General features: G+C 39.0%; 1 protein-coding gene across 1 annotated transcript in view; it reads right to left on the reverse strand.

Moving 5' to 3' along the window:
- The window catches only part of LOC134541320 (G-protein coupled receptor 52), a 63600-nt gene extending 41830 nt beyond the window's left edge, over positions 1 to 21770 (reverse strand). The window contains exon 1 of the mRNA XM_063384724.1: positions 21589 to 21770. Within this exon, the coding sequence (XP_063240794.1) occupies positions 21589 to 21745 (157 nt within the window). The 5' untranslated portion in view covers positions 21746 to 21770. The remainder of the gene's footprint in view (positions 1 to 21588) is intronic.
- Between the last annotated feature and the right edge of the window lie 907 nt (positions 21771 to 22677).

The following is a 22677-nucleotide window of genomic DNA, read 5'->3' on the forward strand; positions in this document are numbered from 1 at the left end:
AAGCTGCGAGAATAATCGCGTCCTAGTTACGACAGAGACAGAGAGGCACCGCTGATGACCATATTGCGACGAAATCCGGCTCGTCACCGTCAGACTTTCGGCTTTCTTCGGGCAGCGTCGGTGCGTGATCACTCCGCACTACGACCGTGCCGCGGGCTACGATCATGCGTGAGTTTGTGCTTCGAGGTCGCGACTTGAACATTTGCAGCGGCGTCGTAGCTGTTTTCACGTCAGTTAAATGTCTGTATGTCGCCACTTTCTAAAGAATGTTTTGTCTTATGTGCGAGTTTCTTAAATTCTTTGACTTCCGTGAAATTTCTCACACCCGTGATCGTCGCCCTGCTGGTACGTATTTTTTTTATCTTGCAATTACGTGTTCCACACTCTGTTACGTGAACGTAACGTACGCTTTTATATGCCGGAATAGTATTACGTTTGAGATAAACACGTTTGCACTGTAATGAATAACGTAATTAACTCACTTTGCTCATGGGAGGTTTAGTCATGTGTTCAAATATGTATTATATATATATTTTTTTTATGGTGTTATGATTGTGTATTTTTTTATCTTGTAATCATAGAATTGTAGCACGCGTCTACTTGACACGAATACTCAGTATTTAAAGTTGACGTGTTTATTTGAAACTGAATTGTATGTTAGCAGAGTACATATATTTTCTTTTTTATCGAATTGGTTATAAAAAGGTATCTGGAACTTAAGTTTCGTTTTTGAAACAGCAAGTCTATATGATTCTTCTACTCTATGGAGCACGTATTTTGTAATGAACTATATCTCCTTCTCAGGCTGGAGCACCCGCTGATGGAGATATGTATGCTTCAAGATTTCCGTGTATGTGAAGAGAGAGACCACCACTCTCACAGGTGGGGTCGCCACTGGCTGGCCGGCCTCGTCACAAGCAGCCTCGTAACAATATGATACAACATTAAATAAATATTTGACAACGTCTAATCGCCACACGCAGTTCGCTATTTGTTAAATAAATTTCTCAAATGATAAAATTAATTATGTTCAGGGCTTTTAATTGGCCCGAGAACGTAGCACGGTTTTAGTTATAACACAGTGTTAAGGAATAATTAAATATATACTGAATCCAACTATATACTAATTTTGCGCTAATGTTAAAGCTTATGCAATGTATAGTTATAGCTAGGGTGATTGAATGATATAAAGTTTGTACCCTTCATTTCTATTATTCCTAAGAGTACCGGGAACTAAAATTTTGAGATTTACCACAGAATAAAAACTTACTATTTGGAAATGGTTACAACCTGACATGTTAGGTTGTTTAATTTTTTTCGTGGCTATTTATTCTTATGATTTTTTACCGCCCATATTTTGAATTTAATGCATTTTCAATTTTTGTTGCTTAATGTGTGCCACTACGTTAGTTTATTACACATCTTTTGTATGTCCAGATGGATCTCCGTTAGTTTTATGTTTTTTTTTTCACATCTGGGCAATGCATACAAATTATTTTAGAGGCTATGAAACTCACTGTTCCGATTAAAATCGGAGACTTTTTAGAATATTATTATTCAATATGGTTTCGTTTTCAATTAAAAATTTTTTTTTAATAAATCTGATAAAGGCCGTTGGGAAAAAAAACTTAGATACCAAGAGGATTGGAAAGGTTGCTTTAATGACGAAAATATAAAAACAATAATAGAATCTAACGACTTCACAGAATTCGATAGCATTTGTTTAGTCGGCTACATATTTTCATTATGGCCCCTCTACAATAGCAATGTCCTAAACTGTGTCCGGACACTCGTCGCTGATTGGTCCACGTGACCCTCTGACGTCATGCGTCAAGTGGGCGAAGGTCCGAACCTACCTGGTCCGAAGACATTCGTCAATTTGAACTTTTTGTCTCAACCTGTGTACTTTTGACACAGAAAAAGAACAGAACACTCACGATATTTGAATTTCCGGATCCCGTTTGAAAAAGTGGTCTTTGTTTTTGTTAAATATCTGAATAAATATATAATATTGAACTCCCACAACTTTCATAAGTTCAATCTCAAACTACAAAGCATCAAAACAATAAACAAAAAAAAAAAATTGGTTTGGCACATTTACTGCGCTCTGGTAACAACTTTAAAAAACAATACATTCGGACATCGGACATCGCAATTGTGGACAGGGCAGTTTTCGGTGAGACAATGTGACGTCACTCACATTCGGATGACACGGACCACGCACAGGTTGGGACTATTGTAGACGGGCTCTAACAGAGACCTGACTATACAGAAATAGACAATAGAGTGTATAGTTTTTAAAAATGCAAAGTTTTTGTTCATAAAATAAGAGCTTGAAACCAAAATATGAAAAAAAATTCAAGTAAAATTATTAAAATCACTTACAATACAGGCGAATGGTGGTTTCAAGTTTTACAAAACCGGGACCCTTTCCCGGAAAATATGAAATAATTAATTGATGATACCAAAATTTTTAAACCGTCTTGAAACTGAAATTTTGACGCTAATTAATCATACGCAATTTCGATATTATTATTAAAATAAAATTGAAATGAATTTCAGGTTATAAAATTAAATAGATAATGGCCCGTGCTTCACTGCGGAAGTCTACAGATAGAAAAAAATCTCGCACGCTCCGAAATATCTTTTGTTATTTCTGCTCTATGGCCTAAAAAGAACATATGTAAAGATAATAGTTATTCAAACTTATCGTGTTTATATATAGCTATGTACTGAGAGAGCGTGTTTAGGATTTCATAATTAGTCTGTCACTGAGTGAGTGGGTTTTAGATTTCATTGTTAGCCAGTCACTAAGTGAGTGTGTTTGATTTAATTGGTAGACGGTCATTTATTTAGTGTGTATTAGATTTCATAGGTAGCTTTTCACTGAGTGTAACTATTATATAATAGTTAGCTTGTCCCTGAGTGAGTAGAATTGGTAGACTGTCATTTAGTGAGTCCGGTATTAGATTTCATAGCTAGCCTGCCACTAAGTGTATGGGATTTAGATTTTATAGTTAGCCCTTAACTAAGTGGGTTTTGGTAGTTAGCCTGTTACTGAGTGGGTTGTTAATTTTATAGTTAGGCTGTCACCAAGTGAGTGGGTTCTAGATTTCATTGTTAAAATGTCACTGAGTGAGTATGTTTTGTATCACATAGTTAACCTGTCACTGAGTTAGTAGGTTTTTAATTTCATAGGTAGCCTGTAACTAGGTTAGTTATTTTGAAATTTTATACTTAGTCGGTCACTGAGTATGTTTTGTATTACATAGTTAGCCTGTCATTGAGTGAGTGGGTTTTTGGATTTAATAGCTATCCTGTAACTGGGTGAGTTGGGTTTTGGATTTCTAGTTAACCTGTTATTGAGTGTGTGGCTTTTTGTGTTGTGTATTCATCCTGTAACTGATTGACTGTATTTTTGGATTTTATATCATATTATAACTAGGGACTGGAAAAATTCGCGGATTCAATGACCTCCAGGATAGACTCCACGATCCTGTGCATACTCGGGCAAACACTTCACCTGTTCATTGGCTACTGACTTGTGAGGCGTCTCAATTGGGGGACTCGTTTTTCGATATTGCTTTGACTGAGGGTCCATAATTGGCCCACAGTCCTCCATGTTAACAGTGAACCAATAGCAGAAGTTGCATAAAAGTAAGTACCTATAATTATTTGCATTTTAGCATATCGCGAAATGAATCCGCGAATTTTTCCGGTCTCTACTTATAACTAGAGACCGGAAAAATTCGCGGATTAATTTCGCGATATGCTAAAATTCAAACATGTGAACAATTCTGCTGGTTCTGCTATTGGCTCGCAGTTTAACTGGAGCTTTCTGGGCAAATGACAGACTATTGGCCAAAGAAGCCTCAAATCACAAGCTACCCAGTGGAGACGCCTCACAAGTTAGCACCCAATGAACACGCGTGTTTGCTTGAGAAATGCAAAGGATAATGGAGGCTATCCTAGAGGTAATTTAATCGGCGAATTTTTCCGGTCTCTACTTATAACTAGTCTACACGTGCGGTCTGGAACTGAATGACCAATACTTCTCGGACAGAAGCCAGGGTGACAGAGGCACAGCACATCTTTGCGGATCCGAGATCTCGCCGCTGGAGGGGGGGGGGGGCGGGTCCCAGCGGGGCCCGACTAGTCCCCGGGGTCGCGCGCTATCGACCTGAGACCAGATCCTCGCCGCAGCTGAAATATTCAGCGCCGACGGGAACAAGAGGCGCAGCAGCCCCGGCTTCAAGATCAAGATCAAGATCAAGATCAAGATCAAAGCTGGAGCATACGCCCGAGGAACGTAAATCGTTTGACCGACGGGCAATACGCCCTTTGCGAAGATCACTCGAAAATGTTTGCGCACCATTTCCATTTTTTTTTTCTGACGTGAATACGTCTTTAAAATTGCTTCCATAGTGGGAGGCAATTCATAAAAACGAATGTTAACAGAAATCGGGGGGATATAGTTTGGTGTTGCAGCTACACACACACACACACACACACACACACACACACACATATATATATATATATATCATCTCCATACACAATTTAATCACACCACCGGATAGCTAAAGGATCAAAGACTTCGTTACGCTAAGTGAGGACTGTGACGCATCGCGCGCGGTGGAAGGGGGAAGCGCCGCCATTTTGAGGTCATTTTTCTGCGTTTCGAGATTTCCATTCAGTGTAACTTTTGACTCGGAGAAGCTACGACGTTCGTTTGAGTTTCAAACGTCAACTCGCGTCAAAATCTATCGTTGGCATATATAAACATTAGTGTAAAATAGTTACAGTGAATATATATGGTGTTAATAATGGTTAATATAAATATATTTAATAATAATAAATACTTAATGTTGGTCTATACACGACTTCTTACTGTTCAAACAAGATTATAAGATACATAAAATAGCGTATTTTATATTTAGTATAGAAACTATTACCAGTTACGTACACGTATTCACGTACAACACACTTTGATGAGGAACATCTTAGATTTCGGTAAAAGTCATTTGGTGTCAGCTAAAATTTTCCGTGATCGCGACGGAAGTCAAGCCCGAAACGGAAATGTGTAACGACCACTTCACTGCCATCTGTGGCGGATGGCGCGAAAAGACGTTCGCAAAGACAAAGGGAAAACTTCATAGTATTAACTTCTAAATTGATTTTTAACGAGATGGGCAGTGTTTTAATAAAATTCTTTGACGAAAATCAGTTTCACCCCTCTTTTTTCGCTTTTATCGGAGCCGTTAAATTAAATAGTTTGAAATTTCGGTTTGCAAATGGAGTAATTAGATAGTCGCCATATATATAAGTGTATATATATCGCAATTTTATGGACACGGTAAAATCCGCAATTCTGCACAATTCACTTCCAAACTGTTGTGCAGTGTTTCCTGTATTGGAGCTTGCAGCTTCTTTTCGTTTCGATTTTTCCTCCCTTACATGTTGATTTCGTGATCCTCCTTCACGTCTTCGGAGATGCGCCCTTTGAAGGATCGCTGTTTGCAGTTCCCTTCACTGATGTGCCACTGAGCAATCCCTGCAACGGCTGGAGTACAGGAACCAAGTCTTCACGGAATGTAAAAATTTAGCTTCAGTCCTTCAGTATTTTCTTCTAAAGAACCAACCACGAATCTACGACTCATCTACCAACAAGAGGCTCTTTTTTTAAATTAAATAAAAAATTGGTTGTCTGTAAAGTCGGTTTACGGACGATAGTTTAACGTGACAACGTCATAACAAAACATTGATGAAATTATTGCATACCTTTATGAATAAAATTGAATCATTTTTATTGAATTATTACTATTTTGTATGGAAACAAAGAAGGAGTGAAATGAAATCTACAATTTAATTGATAAATTTACTTTTATTTGCACTCATTAATTCGAATATGTTTATTACTTTAACGAACAGATTATTTAAACTATAACTTTTATACATGTTTGCTATTTAACTTCTTCCAAACTGTGTTATTCTGTAAAGGATAGGACGATGATAGGAAAAGTAGAAAACGATTGGGAGTTTTTCAAGTTTAATGTGCCTCGAAAAGGTCAAATCGATGGTTGTTCCAATCGAGTGGAAGAGAGATATATGCGGCGCAAGCGTACAATGAGTGTAACGGGACACACCGTAACGGGACAATGTGCGTAACGGGACACTTTTTCGTGCGTGCAGCCGGCGTTCATCGATTTATAAGACGTCACGTCAGATAAAGGGGGGGGGGGGGAGGTGGGAACAGTATCACAACATAATAGTGTTCGCACTAATACTGGGTTCTGATTTTTACCCGACCAATTATGCTTTGTGTTGTCCCAGTAGGTACCCCCAATAGTTTAAGTTAGTTATAAACCGTGTTATGGACAGTTTTCCAGTATTAACTGTGCACATTAATAAGCAAAATAAAATAAAGTACCACTAATGAATATTCAATTATCTTTTCCTTAATTAAAAAAAAATGCTTGAATGAAACATAAATCAAAATATAAAGCTATGCGCAAATTTCGTAAAAATATCTCAGCATTATTTAAAAAAAAACACTGAAATGTGTTGTACAAAATTACAATATCTTTCTTGTGGTATTAAAAATTATTTCTTTGGCAACTGGTTTGCAAAGGAAACTTTTGTGAAAGTACGCAAAATTAGTTTCTGTGTAGTAATAAGCTCATCCAGTGTAATTGTAATTTAAACAGGCTTTGGTCGAAACGCATGGTTATTTTGGTGCAAACTTGGTCATCGTGAATTTTCACATACAATTATTTTGTAATTTTGCAATGACGTGAGCGTGTATACATATACAAGGATACGGCACTGAAAAAAACTCTTGTTGTATATGTATTCCATCTACAATATGCAAATATATCTACAAATATGCAATAAAACGCATTAAATGTAAAAAAAATAAATATGAATATCCGTGTAAATTAATCCCAAGCAATAGCACATTTTGGTACTATATAATTATTTGCGTAAAGTTTCACAAATTATAATGGCTTTTTAAAATTACCCAACAAAATTTTTAAAACTACTGAAATAAATTTGAATATATTTTGTGAGGTTAGGGAAAACTATACAATAAACTGTTATAAAATAAGATTCAGAATTTCTTGTATAGGCTACGTGCTTGTGTTGGCACTTCAGTTTCGGTAAGACAACTGGTCCGTTATGAATTCGCAACTCGTACTTCTCTCAATGTGCTTCCATTGTTTCACAACTACTTCAGCTGGACTCAAAATTTTCCGTCTCATCCGTCCGTCATCCATCTGTCCGTCAGTCACGCACAGAGTAAAAGGTTTGTTTGAATCAAACAAATATTTGTGGCGAAACAAATATTTACTTGCCGTAAAAAAATATTTTGTTAGCTTAAGCAAACTTGGTAAGTAAATAAAAAAAATTGATTTGTTACACCTAACCAAATATACATATAAGTTGACAAAATCATTTTGTGGGTCAACATTATCTTTCCTACTACAAAATATTTGTTCGAATCAACAAATTATATTTGTTTCGCAATACATATACAAACGAATATTTTGTTGAGGCAAACAAACCTTTCTCTCAGTGCGTGTGACCTGCAGCCAATCAGATGGACCGTAAAGTTACGTCCATCCGTCCCTCGAAGCCTTACCGAGCCTCAACTTCTCACGGACTGACGGATGAAATAACCTCCAAAATGTTAGCCGGTAATCTTCATACTACCTTAAAATAATTTTTAAGTATATTTATTTGTTAAAGTGCTTCTGTCGAATGTTATTGACTTACTTTTGAACACTTTTTTTTTAACAACTGAAAATTTTTAATAAATATCAGAGCGAAAAAAAATCGAGCTTAATGATTCAATAAGTGCCCAACCTATCACGGTCGTCAATATAATATAATATCTAAACAAATTGAAAATTTTCACCAGTATTTCAAAGATATCTAGTCTGTCGGCAGCATCGAAACGGAAAAATTATTTGACGGACAGACGTGACGGGTCATTACTAGAGACCTGCAAAATTCGCGGATTCATTAGATGAAAGGCTAGAATTCAAACACATATACCTCTTTAGATAATTTTGCTATTGAGTTACTGTTCATCTGGACGAATCTCAACCAGTTATAAAACCTCAACCAAATTAAGGATCGAATCACAGACGCAAACCAGCTGAGACGACTTACAAGTCGGCTGCCAATGAACTTGCGTTATTTGCCCGAGTGTACAGGGGTATGTGCAGTCCATCCTGAAGGCCATAGAAACCGCGAATTTTGCAGGTCTCTAGTCATTGCGAGTCCAGCTTTACCTACACTTAAAAAAAAAAAAAACACAAAACGGCACCCGCATACAAAATCCGAACATTGACCCGACGGCCACCCCGAACGGCGACACACATACTGACTGACTGACTGACTGACTGACTGGCTGGCGTGGGAGAAACGAACTTGGTTCGTCCAATAACACTTACCGTAATTAGTCAACTCCATTTTCCCCCTCCCCAAATCCAAAATCCCCCGGGAGCACAAAGGAACTCCGCGAGGCCTGTTAGCTGGTCTAATGAGCAGATCATGCGCGCGGGCCGATACACAATTGGTCGCCCGCCCGGGGGGCGTGGCTGAATCAATAAACACCAGGGTCGGTGATTGGCTCACGGAGGGCAGGACTCGAACAGCGAGTGCCAGGACCGTCGACACGAGCCGAGGGCCATCGGTAGGGACACCTGTATTTCGCGCTTTCATTTCATGTCAAGGTATTTCACAAAACACTGCAGCTTTTTCTAAGAGTCATGGCTAGAGACGTGCAAAATTCGCGGATTCATTTCGTGATATGCTACAATTCAAATAATTATACCTTAGCGCTGCTTCTGCAATTGGTTCACTGTTAATCTGGAGTAATGAGGGCCAATTAGAGACCCTCACTCATAGAAGTGTCGAATCACAGACACTCGGTCGAGACAACTCACAAGTCAGCAGCCAATGAACAGGTGGCATTTGCCCGAGTGTGTAGAGTGTAGAAGAGTCTATCCTGGAGGTCACTGAATCCACGAATTTTGCAGGTCTCTAGTCATGGCAAATTGTGAGGGTGCAGCAGTACGGTGACCACATTCTCATTGGCCCCGTCAAGAGCGGGACGACACCTCTCACCGACCTCAGCCAATAAACACAGGAGAAAAGCTACAGTATTTTGTGAAATACCTTGACACGAAATGTATTCGCGAAATACAGGCGTCCCTAGCCTGGGGACTGGAAAAATTCGCCGTTTCAATGACCACTAGGATAGACTCCGCGATTCTCTATGTATGTACTCGGGCAACTATCTGGTCATTGGCTACCGACTCGGGGCAACTTGTTTACTGCGATTCTTATGATTCGATACTTCTTTTGTTGAGTGTTTTGCCATTGGCTCAGAGTCCTTCAGGTAAATTGCGGTCCAATCACTGACGCAGCATTAAGCTAAACGAGTTTGGATTCCAGCCTGTCTCGAAAGGAATCCACGAATTTTTCCGGTCTCTAGCCATCGGTCATCTTTCCCCCGTTACCAAGTGTACAGTTCTTCAATGAATCCCACAGTAAAAAAAAATAGCCAGTCATGGGGAATAACAGAAGCGAAAACTTAAAGCTTTGTTTTTAAATGTGTAATATGACATCATTACTACGACAAATGTACGTAAGAAAATGATTTTGGTATTATATCAGCACGATGTCAGCATGATATCATTTATCCTTACATAATTTTTTAGTGACAACGTATGTCGGTGGTATAAAAAAATTACGTAAAAATTCATTACCTAACTATGACTTACCAGTGATGTCAGACCTAGGTAATGTATTCACGTGGTCAAATTAACTTCACTTACTGCTACTACAGCCATGTCGGTGATGCGAACTCACAAGATTTTACCCATCCAAAAAAGAGTCCAACACGCACATGATACAGTCGAGTATATACAATGTATTAGTGTGTATATACATGCGTATACATGTACACAGGCCGCTGCGCGTCGCCAGTCTGGCGCAACACGTCATTAGCATGTCGGTGACGCGAACCCATAAGTTTTGCCCCTACCAAAAATCGCATACACTTGAAAAACGGGAAATTTTGATTTTAAATTAGAATTGGTTGGGCAATCTCGGTGCATCAAGGCTACGCATCAGCAAAACCGGGACGCCAATCTTCAGCTACATTTTGTAAGAAGGCAGGTAAATCCTAGGCAAGACGTGACGGACGCACCAAACGATAGCGCGTTACAAATTCTAGGCAACGCCATCTATTGACGAAGTTCTAAACTTGACTGTTATTAGCGCCTTTAGTTCGCTGGCAGCCGCGAGCTTCACTGAGCGGATGGGTTTATCCAAGGAGAAGGATAGGAAGTTGCCAGTCCTGGCTATATGACCGTGTGGCTGACATAGAGAAATGACACAAATTCACTGTGTGTGTCCATGACCTACCTCCTATGAAATTCTAATATAGAACTAAATTCGCCTCATTTGCACTCACTTGGGGATGGAATTTCATAATTATATGTAGTCTATGTCACTCTCCGGTCCATAAACTATCTATATGCAAAAAACCATGTCGATCCGTTTGCTGTGTGAAAGAAGGACAAACAAACACACTTTCGCATTTATAATATTAGGTAGGGATGTTTAGCGACGTGACGACATACGAGATCACATTCGTAGCTCAAGGAAACTGGGAAGGAGACAGATCGTGGCATAAAGTACAGAAAGATTCGGAAAAAGGGTTTTCACTTCCCCACGAGTTCGCACATATGTATTCTTCGAAACGATGGGAAATCCAGGCGGACACTGACTCAGTCGTTGAGTTGAAGATGGCGCGGATGGCGTGCGTCGGACCCACGCAGTGAAGATGCGCATTCAATAAAATTTGTTAATGCACTGACTATCACTTACAAACTTAAAAATGACTGAGTCAGTGTCCACTTGGAGACAATGGGAACGCTGAATTTGAGAGATGCCTTTATCAATCTCTGCCTGTGATTCCGGGAAAACCTGGCTCACCAAAATATTAGATATGTATTTCATATATAATTTTTTTTAATTTGTTTTGAATAATAAAACATACTTGGAATTTTTTATTTTGGTTTCAAGTCATAGATAACTGAAATCAAGATATCTGAGCGAGAATTCCAACGCTTCAGACAAATAAACAAATGTAAAAGTAGTTTGGTTTCCGGATTAAGTTTTTAAACTGTATTTTTTACAAGAGTTAAAATGGTGTGCGAGCCCTTTTTGCCCTCACGCACACACTTACTAAGCTGATATATGTATAGGCCCCACTTGGAGTGCCAATTTAGTTATGTGGGGAAACTTCCTTACTACTTAAGGCCCCACTCACTAAAACGTTGGGCTGAATAAAAACTGTGTAATAAATTTTGGTTCTTAATTGTGTGATTCTCCACTGGTAGTGTTGATATCATGTAAGTCACAGTTAGGCGTTACTTGATTGATTAGGAACATACATAAATACACACTGGAGTAGGTGAAATTACAAATGACATAACACAACACTTTGAATATTAAATATAGAATTATTTTATTCCCAATGTAAAAATGATTTAAAAGATTTCAATCTTATTAATATATTTAATTTAATTTCTATTCATATTCAAACAATAACCTAACTTAACATTGACATCATAGGAATTCAATAAAAGTTCAATTACCAGGAGTTATGTTGCGCACATTTAAAATATTTTCAAAAGTCTTTTATTCGGGTTCGTTGACACTACACAGTTTTTAATTAATGTTTTAGGGAACTTAAAATCAATTTACCTCGGCTAGTTAGGTTCAAAAGTCATCGGCAGAGCTCAGAGCCTCTCATCTATAGGACCACTGAGTCTGTTAAATAGTGTGTAAATTCGTAAAATTTATCTCCAAGTATTATTTAAATCAGCTATAAAATCAATTTAACTCATGAAATCAATGTTTATATTACGTTTCGGCGACGATGTGACATAAAAACGGGAGTTGCGTGATTCGTGCATAAGATTAGGGCACAAAAATCTGGGCACTTTTATTACTCACGTTATTCACTCCTATATTATTTATCTTTTTAGATAAATCCTATTTCAATATTCTGAACTCCCTAATGGTTCATAATTATCATCCTCTATCCGGGATGCCTGTTGCTAAATAACTAATTTTCAGGATTTAAATTCGCCGACGTCACGAAGTTGCCGCTCATTCAGCTAGCCATTAAGAACTCTCTTTCTTACTAATTTCTCAAATAAACCAGTAAGACTCAACTTTTAAATGGTGGCCCGTGATTGGCCAAAAGGACCAATTCTGTTACTTAATTTCTTACCGAAAACGTGAACTCCGAACGCAACAATTGCGCGGATAACAAAATTTCACTTATATTTTAAATACATAAATATTAAAATAATAATTTACATAATAAAATTACGGCGTTAATTTTACCGTTTACAGTTTCCAAGTCCATTAGTCCTTAGAGGGGTATCAACAATACCTCGTTTAAATAGTCCGGTAAAAATCCAAAGAATCACTTTTCCATAGACATACATAACAAAATATTGTCGTTTCTGAAAATAAATAATATTATACATAGAGCAAACAAAACAAAATAAATCGTAAATAATAATAAATAATTAAACTGTCAAAACAAACATGTTGCAGTACAATGGCTAAAATAAAGACGTGTTTACAGAGTAATTTTTCGGCGTAAAACAACCGGTACAGATTCTTGAAAGCACTTAAGGGACTTTAATTACACCTTTATCTTCATTTCTCCGCCATATAATGTTACGGTCGCCGCTCATGTGCACGACGAGAAGACTGCACGCCAGTCCAGAGGAGACACCGCGCTAGAAGCACCAGCGAGCGTCGCGCTTATCATCCCGCCTCGCAGACACAGATACACCCCTGACGAGGCGGGCCCCTTAAAGGGGGATACAAAAAATTACGCTTTAGTGGCTGTCATATATGTAGCGAAAATATAAAATGGCAATAAAAACACTTTAAATACAATCGTTAATCTTTTAATGTTCGCAGGCTTTCAAGGGTCATTGTCTAAGTAGCTTGGCTTCTGGGTTGTAGCCGCGTCCTTGGCGAATAATTCACCGACGACATTGTAGTCGCCATCATCAATTGGTAACTGCTCCCTGATGATGGCGACTGCAAATTCGACCGAAACGTCGGTGGATTATTCGCCAAGGACGCGGCTACAACCCGGAGGCCAAGCTACTTCCGTTGATCTTTTGTTTGTTTTTTCAGCTGAAAACCACATGTTTACAATAACGCTTTTGTTGTTCGAGCACTACTCAGCATCGAAACAAACGACGAAGCAGCTGCCAGTTTTCGTTGTTCTGCAAGTGTTTCTCTAAGGGTTAAGGAGGGCAGAGTTTCCCTAATTAGATTCACCTCCTCCTTTCTCGGCGTGTCAAAAAAAAAACACATCTTTTCTACTCGGTTCAGCAGATTGCGAGGTTCACCTCATTCAATTATCCTTCATGCCCTAAGGCGTGGCATGTCAGGGATAAAAGGGGGGGGGGGAGGCTGTTCTGGAGAGAGTCGGGTAATGAGGGCGGGATATTCTGGCTGGGACTTGTCGATTCGACGACAAACTCACCCCCTCCCCTTTTTACTCACCCTGAGCTCACCCTCGTCAAGTTACCCCCTCCCCCCCCCCAAATACACCTTCCCGGCGCATGCCTTATCAGTAGAGACCTGCGAAATTCGCGGATTCATTCGGTGGTAGGCTAGAATTCAAACACATATACCTCTTAGATAATTTTGCTATTGGCTTACTGTTCATCTGGACGAATCTCACCCAGTTATAAACCCTCAACCAAAGAAGGATCGAATCACAGACAAACCAGCTGAGACGACTTACAAGTCGGCAGCCAATGGACTTGCGTTATTTGCCTGAGTGTACAGGGGTATGTGCAATATATCCTGAAGACCATAGAAACCGCGAATTTTGCAGGTCTCTACTTATCAGGCATTAATTATTAAAACCAGAGGCGGTGAACATACAGGGTGTCCATAAAAGAATGTCTCCATTATAAAATTTAATAGAATCAAACTATAAGCGTTGTAGAGTGTTGGTTCGAGTTCGCAATAATTAAAGAGTAACTCAAAACAGTTTTAGATAAGCACACGGGAGCATACTGCTTCGCTGTTTTCTCGCTTGAAAGGTAAAGATGTGCTCTTCCCACAGTTATTAACGGGTGAGCTTGTGAACTTTATTTGGCAACAGCATGGAGCCCCTCCCCATTTGTAGAGACCGGAAAAATTCGCGGATTCATTTCGCGATATGCTAAAATGCAAATAATTATACTTTTATGCAACTTCTGCTATTGGTTCACTGTTAATATGGAGGACTGTGGGCCAATTATAGACCCTCAGTCAAAGCAATATCGAATCACGAGTCCCCCAATTGAGACGCCTCACAAGTCAGTAGCCAATGAACAGGTGAAGTTTGTCCGAGTATGCACAGGATCGTGGAGTCTATCCTGGAGGTCATTGAATCAGCGAATTTTTCCAGTCCCTACCCATTTGGAATCTCTTTGTACGATAGTGGTTGAATGTCGAAGTCCCTGACCGTTGGATTGATCGTAACGGTGGAGACGACAGAGCTCTTTTTCGCTGGCCTCCACGTTCACCTGACGTCACGCCTTGCGCCATTTTTTTTCCTTTGGGGCTTTATAAAAGGTCGTGTCTACGTTCCGCCGCTACCTAATGATTTTCCAGAGTTGAGATACATACTTGAAGAGGCTATTGCTTCCATTACTCTGGACGTGTTAACCAAAGTGTGGTAAGAATTGGACTTTAGGTTAGGTGTGTGCCGTATAACTAATGGTGCACAGATTTAACATTTTTAAGAAAGAAAAAAAGAGCTTACCTTCAATTTTATGTCTGATTTGTAGTAAAAGGCCTAAAGTAAAATGTTATAACACTATTGAAACTGGGACATTTTTATTCTGGAAATTCTGTATTTTGCGCTAAGATGGCTAAGAAATATTATTTATCGATGCGTGGAGTTTACATTTAAAACAAAATTTAATTCTTTAGTCTGAAACAAATGATAATAGATATATTCCGACTGAATAATACAATAAATTAAAATATATATAAATAATTTCGTTGCTTAATCCTTCAGGATGGCCAATGAAATTTTCAAATCTTCAATTACCATCAAAACTTTAGTATTCAAATGATTCCATATTTGAGGGGAAAAAAAATTCGAAGAAATATATTATATCATAGGAATAAAGTAAAATTAACACTGATAACCTCTGAAGTTTACTCTTCAGTCCTATTGTGTTACTATTCCCCAAGATATTATACTTTTAACTTGTACCGGTTGTTTTTCGCTGAAAAATTACTCTGAAAACATTATCCATTTCCAAAACGAGAATTGTTCGGTAATCGTGTATCTCGAGACTATTGGTAGGTCGTTTAGAGCTAAACTTACAGTGATATAAGAGTTTTTAGTAATTATAAGTATAGTTTTCATAAGGCGGACGTTGAAACATGACTATAACAAACAATTAAAATTAATAATATTAAGACGTGTTCAACTTATGTAGCTGTATTTCTAATGTTACTCTATTATTACACTATGATTTTCTATTTTATACACATCTCTATGGAGTAGGCTGATATTTGTGCTTCATTATATGCTCGTCTAAGATGGAATACATATCTCTTTGGCGTTACAGAGTCAAGGAGTCAGTAATGAACGTAACTATATATATGATTATGTAAGGCGAATGTCTAAGCTTACCGTCTAGCTTCAGAACTGTTAAATTGGCCAATTGTACCCCAAAGCGCGTTGTTGGTAACGCAGACCAATGTATAGCAAGTAAAAAAAACTTTGAAGTTAGCTGAGATTATAACAGTTTTACTTTGCACTCAGATCAGAACTTTACCTAAGGTTATGAATCGCTATTTTTGTCTGGGCTTCTACGAATTTAAGCTTATGATTTTGCGGTGGCCATTGTAAGCTGCGCGTATGCGTGTCTGTCTTTCTGGAGTTGGGCGGCTTTAAGGTACACCCACCATATTGTGTGTGCTTGTTGGAACCTTTAGTGAAGTAGCCTTGTAAAACTAGGTTGCTTCCAGTTACGTATCACATTTGGGTGTGTCCGAATAGCTACCAGGGTAGCGCACAGTATGGCTAATGTTTGTATATGATTGGAAGCGAAGGTTTTAACTCGGGACCCAAACGGAACGTTGCAAATGTGTGCCACTGTACGAAAGCACGATCGATTCCGCGGGTTAAGCATTCTGCTGGTAGCGCGTCGCTTGTGACAATTTTGTAAAGGGTTTAATTCCCTTTCTGGTTGTTGTCGACAAAGTACTTGAGAGTATTTTTTATAATATTGTAATTCTAACTTTCTAAGGCACACTTTATATATAATAGGCTGTTTGAATGTATGTATGACGTCGATAAACTCAGAACCGTTTGGCTGATCGCCATGAAAGTTGGCACATAGAAGTGTTTTTTCATGGAGAAGATTTTTTTGCTATCCATTTTGACGTGAATACGTCTATAAAATTGCTTCCATAGTGGGAGGCAATTCAAAAAACGAATGATAACACAATCGGGGGATACAGTTTAGTGTTGCAGCTACATATCTATCATCTCCATACAAAATTTAATTACACCACTGGAAGCTAAAGGATCAAAGAATTCGTTACGCCAAGTGAGGACTGTGACGCATCGCGCGGTGGAGGGGAAGCGCCGCCATTTTGAGGTCATTTTGCTGCGTTTCGAGATTTACATTTAGTACAACTTTTGACTCGGAGAAGCTACCACGTTCGTTTGTGTTTCAATAGTCGGCTCTCGTCAAAATCTATCGATTGCATGTATAAAATATTAGTGTAAAACAGTTACAGTGAATATATATATGATGTTAAAATAAAAATAAATGTATATACAAAAATATAAAATGTCTACCTACATGCGACTTCTTAGTGTTCAAACATGATTATAACATACACAAAATAGCGTATTTTATATTTTGTATAGGAAATATTAGCTGTTACGTACACGTATTCACGTACAACACACGGCCGTGTCCATGACACGGGAAGCCTTTTCACAGACGAGAGAGCCAAACGCCCGATCGTACAACTTCGTTTTTTTTGTTCATTGTAAAAGGTTAGGTTAGTTACATTATAAATACTTTAAAACATTGTGGACGGTTGATTTGGTTAGGATAGCTACATTAAAGATACTCTGAAATCATGTAAACGGTTTCCTTGCCGTGGATAGCTACATATTAAAAAGTTATTTGCTAAGCAACCATAAAATGATTTTACCTACAGTATTTTTAATGTAGCTATACTTACCTAATATAACCAACCATCCACAATGTTTTAAAGTATTTATAATGTAGCTAACCTATCCTAATCGACCGCAAAATTTAATGCCACACGGGTTTATACAATGAGATAGAACGGAAAAAAAAGCGAGTTAGAACTTCGGGGACCTTCGGGCGTGGCTCTCTCGTCTGTGAAATGAAGGCTTCCCCCATGACACAGCCACACTCAATTGTTTTTGCTACAACTCGCCACTAGATGGCGCTGCAGCGTATCAACTTCTATCCCGTTCATCTGATCGTCATGAACATTGGTATAGTGTGTATTTTACTGTCTTTAATATTCAATAACAACAAATAGTGATTGTCACTGTGATTAGTATTTGGTGAGTGTGTTTAAAATGGAATACAATTTCAAATGAATTACTTTATAGAGTCTAGATTACATACAAACCATCTATTTTGGATATAAGGAGGTAAATAAATAAACACTGGTAGGAAAAAGTCTGCAGAGTTCTGCTAGTCTTTTACGAAATTGTAATTCATACGTTTGTTGTGCACACTATAATCTGTGTAATGGTGTGATGTATAAGTTTGTGGGGCAAACTGTAGTCTTTTTTCCCCCCAATATTGTAATGCATAAGTCTGTTGAGGCTCAATATAGTAGTGGTGTATGTTTACGAAAAGCATTTAACAAAGCGCTGACGTCTGTTGGATAGTTCTGTTCCCGTATTTAGTTTGTAATTTCTTTATTTTTGAGAGTGAAAATGGCTAAAACGCGTGGTTCAGATAATATTTTTTGAAATGAACTACCCGGTAGAAATATTTTAAAGCACCCCAGCCTTGCATTACACATTTATCTTCATTTCTTCGCCGTATTATGTTATGGTCACTGCTCAAATCTAACAGTTGCACTATCCACGAAGAAAAGACTGCTCTTAGAGGCGACACGGCGCTAGAAGCACCAGCGAGCGTCGCACTTATCATCCCGCCTCGCCAACACAGATACTTTCCTGGATAAGCTGGCCCCTCAACTTAACATTTGCGAAGTTTTCAAAGGTCACTGACTAATCAGAGATTGAATTGGGTTACGACAATTTATAGACAGTTACGTCTGTCCAATCTTAAAAATTTATATATATATATATTTTTTGGAGGAAGACTTTAAGCTAATGTTTAATTTATTACCAGGCACCAATCATATGATGAATTTAATAGGTGGCCACCATTTATTGAGTTAAAAAATTTTCTGGTGATCTTCACGGTAAAAATGTTATGTGTGGCTGGTAATGGTTTAGATGATACATATAAAGATATTTGATGAAATGTTACTTAAGATGTTTTCTTTACACGCGAACGTTTCACCTAGTATTCTAGAGCCAACTTATGTATTTTCTTTATATTCGATAAAAGATCCGTAGTTGCAAAATGTTTCTGTCGATGAAGTTGACGTTTGCTCTTCTGAGTAATTTAACGAGTAATATTTAAAGACCGGAAAAATTCGCGAATTCATATCGCGACAGGCAAAAACACAAATAGTTATACCTCAGTACTGGCTCTCCTATTGGCTCACAACTCACCTGGATTTCTCTGGGTCAATGAGAAACACCTAACCAAAGCTTTATCGAATCACAAGCTGGTACGTTGGGACGTCTCACAAGACAGCAGCCAATGAGTGGGTGGCATTTTACCGAGTGTATACGTGGAACTATGGAGTTCATCCTACAGGTCATTGAACCCGCGAATTTTTCCGGTCCCAAGTAATATTGCACTGCTAACGACTCACTCTGCCCTTGATAAAGCTAGGTTTTTAAGTCACTGTTCCGAGCGTAGCGGCGAGTGTCACTACGGCGAGATACACGTGGATATTGGATTTAAAGGCAGCCGTATACGTGCGGGAAATCCTCAAGGGAAAAGCCCCTGGGGTCTCCTTGGGGATTTCCTCCGTCCAAACCTCCCCCTCGCGTGGATTGGATTTCCTGGCGGGAATCTTCGAGGCCTGGTTGTCGTCACGGGAAAGCAATGCACGCCCCATGCCCCATCTGACTGCGTAGCTCCGGCTTCGAGACGGGGAATAAAGTCGGTTTAAGGACGATAGTTTAACGTGACAACGTCATAACAAAACATTCATGAAATGATTTCATACTTTTATGAATAAAATTGAATCATTTTTATTGAATTATCACTATTTTGTATGGATACAAAGGAGTGAAATGAAATCTACAATTTAATTGATAAATTTACTTTTATTTGCACTCATTAATTCAAATATGTTTATAACTTTAACGAACAGATTATTTTAACTATAACTTTTATACATGTTTGCTAGTTAACTTCTTCCATCTGTGTTTTTCTGTTAAGAATAGGACGATGATAGGAAAAGTAGGAAACGAATGGGAGTGTTTCAGGTTAAATGGAACTCGAAAAAGTCAAATCGATGGTTGTTCCAATTGAGTGGAAGAGAGATAGATGCAGCGCAAGCGTACAATGAGCGTAACGGGACAAAGCGTAGCGGGACAATGTGCGTAACGTGACACTTATTTGCGTGCAGCCGGCGTTCATCGAATTATTAGACGTTGTCACGTCAAAAAATTAGACGTGTCTGTGTCATGGACACGGCCGTGTGTTATACGTGAATACGTGTACGTAACAGGTAATATTTTATATACAAAATATAAAATACGCTATTTTGTGTACGTTATAATCATGTTTGAACACTAAGAAGTCGCGTATAGGCCGACATTATATATTTTTGATTATATATATTTTTTATTTTAACACCATATATATTCACTGTAACTATTTTAGACTAATATTTATATGTGCAATAGATAGACGAGAACTGACGATTGAAACCCAAACGAACGTCGTAGCTTCTCCGAGTCAAAAGTTGTACTAAACAGAAATATCGAAATGCTGCCAAATGACCTCAAAATGGCGGCGCTTCCCCCTCCACCGCGCGCGATGCGTCACAGTCCTCACTTGGCGTGACGAATTCTTTGATCCTTGAGCTATCCAGTGGTGTAAATTAAATTTTGGATGGAGATGATAGATATGTAGCTGCAACACCAAACTGTATCCCCCGAACACAGTTCGGTGTGGCCAGTGACACATTAGACAGCAAGCTGTAATATAGTTAATGAATATTTTTTTAACGGGATTCGTTTCAAATGATACATTTAAAACAAAACAAAAATTGTATTTACTGTAGAGTCTGGTTTGTGATTTTAACATTTGTCAATCAATAGCAAACGTTTAGCAACGTTTAGTAGTGTTTAAAGTTCGCAGGTTTTCACGGCCATTGGTCTGACATAGCTTGGCTTCTGGGTTGTAGCCGTGACCTTGGCGAATAATTCACCGTCGTTTCAGTCGCTCATTGCAGTCGCCATCATCAGGGAGCAGTTACCTACCCGACTGCAATGTCGACCCAAACGACGGTTGAATTAGTTCGCCAAGGCCACAGCTACAACCCAGAAGCCAAGCTAGTTTGGTAGTATTGTTTGAAAAAAAAACGCTTTATTAAAAATGCGCATACAGTGTGAATGCACCACGGGGGCTTATCAAAATCACTATCGTTTAACGAAAACGCAGTTTGATTGTACAATTGTATTCAGTCTAGCCTCTCTCCAAACACGGCTCCGAATTTTACATTTCTCTATTTTCAAATTTTCTATACTTCAGGTTTCATCATTTATCTCTACAATGGGAAAATCATTTGTCTCTACAATGGGAAAATTATTTGTCTCTACAATGGGAAAATTATTTGTCTCTACAATGGGAAAATCATCTGTATCTACAATGGGAAAATAATTTGTCTATACAATGAGAAAATCATTTGTCTATTCAATGGGAAAATTATTTGTCTAAACAAGGGAAAATCATTTGTCTATACAATGGGAAAATCATTTGTCTGTAAAATGGGAAAATAATTTGTCTATACAATGGGAAAATCATTTGTCTCTACAATGGGAAAATCATTTGTCTCTACAATTGGAAAATCATTTGTCTATACAATGGAAAAATTATTTGTCTACAATGGAAAAATTATTTGTCTACAATGGAATAATCATTTGTCTATAAATGGGAAAATCATTTGTCTCTACAATTGGAAAATCATTTGTCTCTACAATGGGAAAATCATTTGTCTCTACAATGGGAAAATCATTTGTCAACACAATGGAAAAATAATTTGTCTACACAATGGGAAAATCATTTGTCTCTAAAATGGGAAGATCATATGTCTCCACAAGGGGAAAGTGGAGGTCCACGGGGTAGCGCAACTCACCGCGGAAGTTGACGAAGGTGGCGATGAGGAGCAGGTTGCTCATGATGATCGCGACCCCCATGACGAAGATGACGCCCGCCTGCGTTAAGGTCTCCAGGGTGAAGAGTGCGTGTGGGTCGTCGGCGCTGAGCACGATCACGGCTCCCCCGCGGTTCATCGTCTAGAGCCCGGCGGCGGCGGCGGCGGCGGCGGCGGGGGCGGCGGGGGCGGCGGCCCTGCCCCCGTCCATGGCCGGCCCGCTATCACCGCCTCATGGGGCTGCGGGCAGGACACCTCGCCTCAACACACCTGTTCCACATCGCGCATTTCACACCGTGACTAGAGAGACCGGAAAAATTCGCGGATTCGTTTCGCGATATGCTAAAATGCAAATACGAGTAATTATACTTTCATGCAACTTCTGCTATTGGTAGGGCCGTGCATATTTCGCGAAAAGATTCCGAGACTAGCTGAAAGTTAAAACACTGTAGCATCGTGTGTGTTTCGTGATTGGGTGAGTTTCTTTCAGGTACATGACGATTGTTAAAACACTAATCACAGCAATTCATTGCGGAACCAAATGCGTCCTGAGTGGCTCCGCCAAATAAGTCAACTACTTCTCTCGCAGACGGCCGCCAATCACAAGGAAAAAAACCGCTGGTGCAGGTATACCTTGTTTCAGTCTAGTAAGCATTCAGATTTATTCGCAAAAAATGCCTGCCCCTAGCTATTGGTTCACTGTTAATATGGAGGACTGTGGGCCAATTATAGACCCCTCAGTCAAAAGCAATGTCGAATCACGAGTCCTCCAATTGAGACGCCTCACAAGTCAGTAGCCAATGAACAGGTGAAGTTTGTCCGAGTATGCACGGGATCGTGGAGTCTATCCTGGAGGTCATTGAATCCGCGAATTTTTTCCATTCCCTAACTATGATACATATCAATGTTACACATAACTAGAAAACGGGAAAATTCGCGGGTTCAATGATCTCCAGAATAAGACTCCACTATCCTCTACACACTCGGGCAAATGCAAACTGTTCATTGGCTGTTGACTTGTGAGTCGTCTTGACTGGACAGGCTGTGATTCGACACTTCTATGAGTGAGGG

The sequence above is a fragment of the Bacillus rossius genome, chromosome 18, assembly GCF_032445375.1.
Source record: "Bacillus rossius redtenbacheri isolate Brsri chromosome 18, Brsri_v3, whole genome shotgun sequence".
In the NCBI taxonomy this organism is placed as follows: domain Eukaryota; kingdom Metazoa; phylum Arthropoda; class Insecta; order Phasmatodea; family Bacillidae; genus Bacillus; species Bacillus rossius.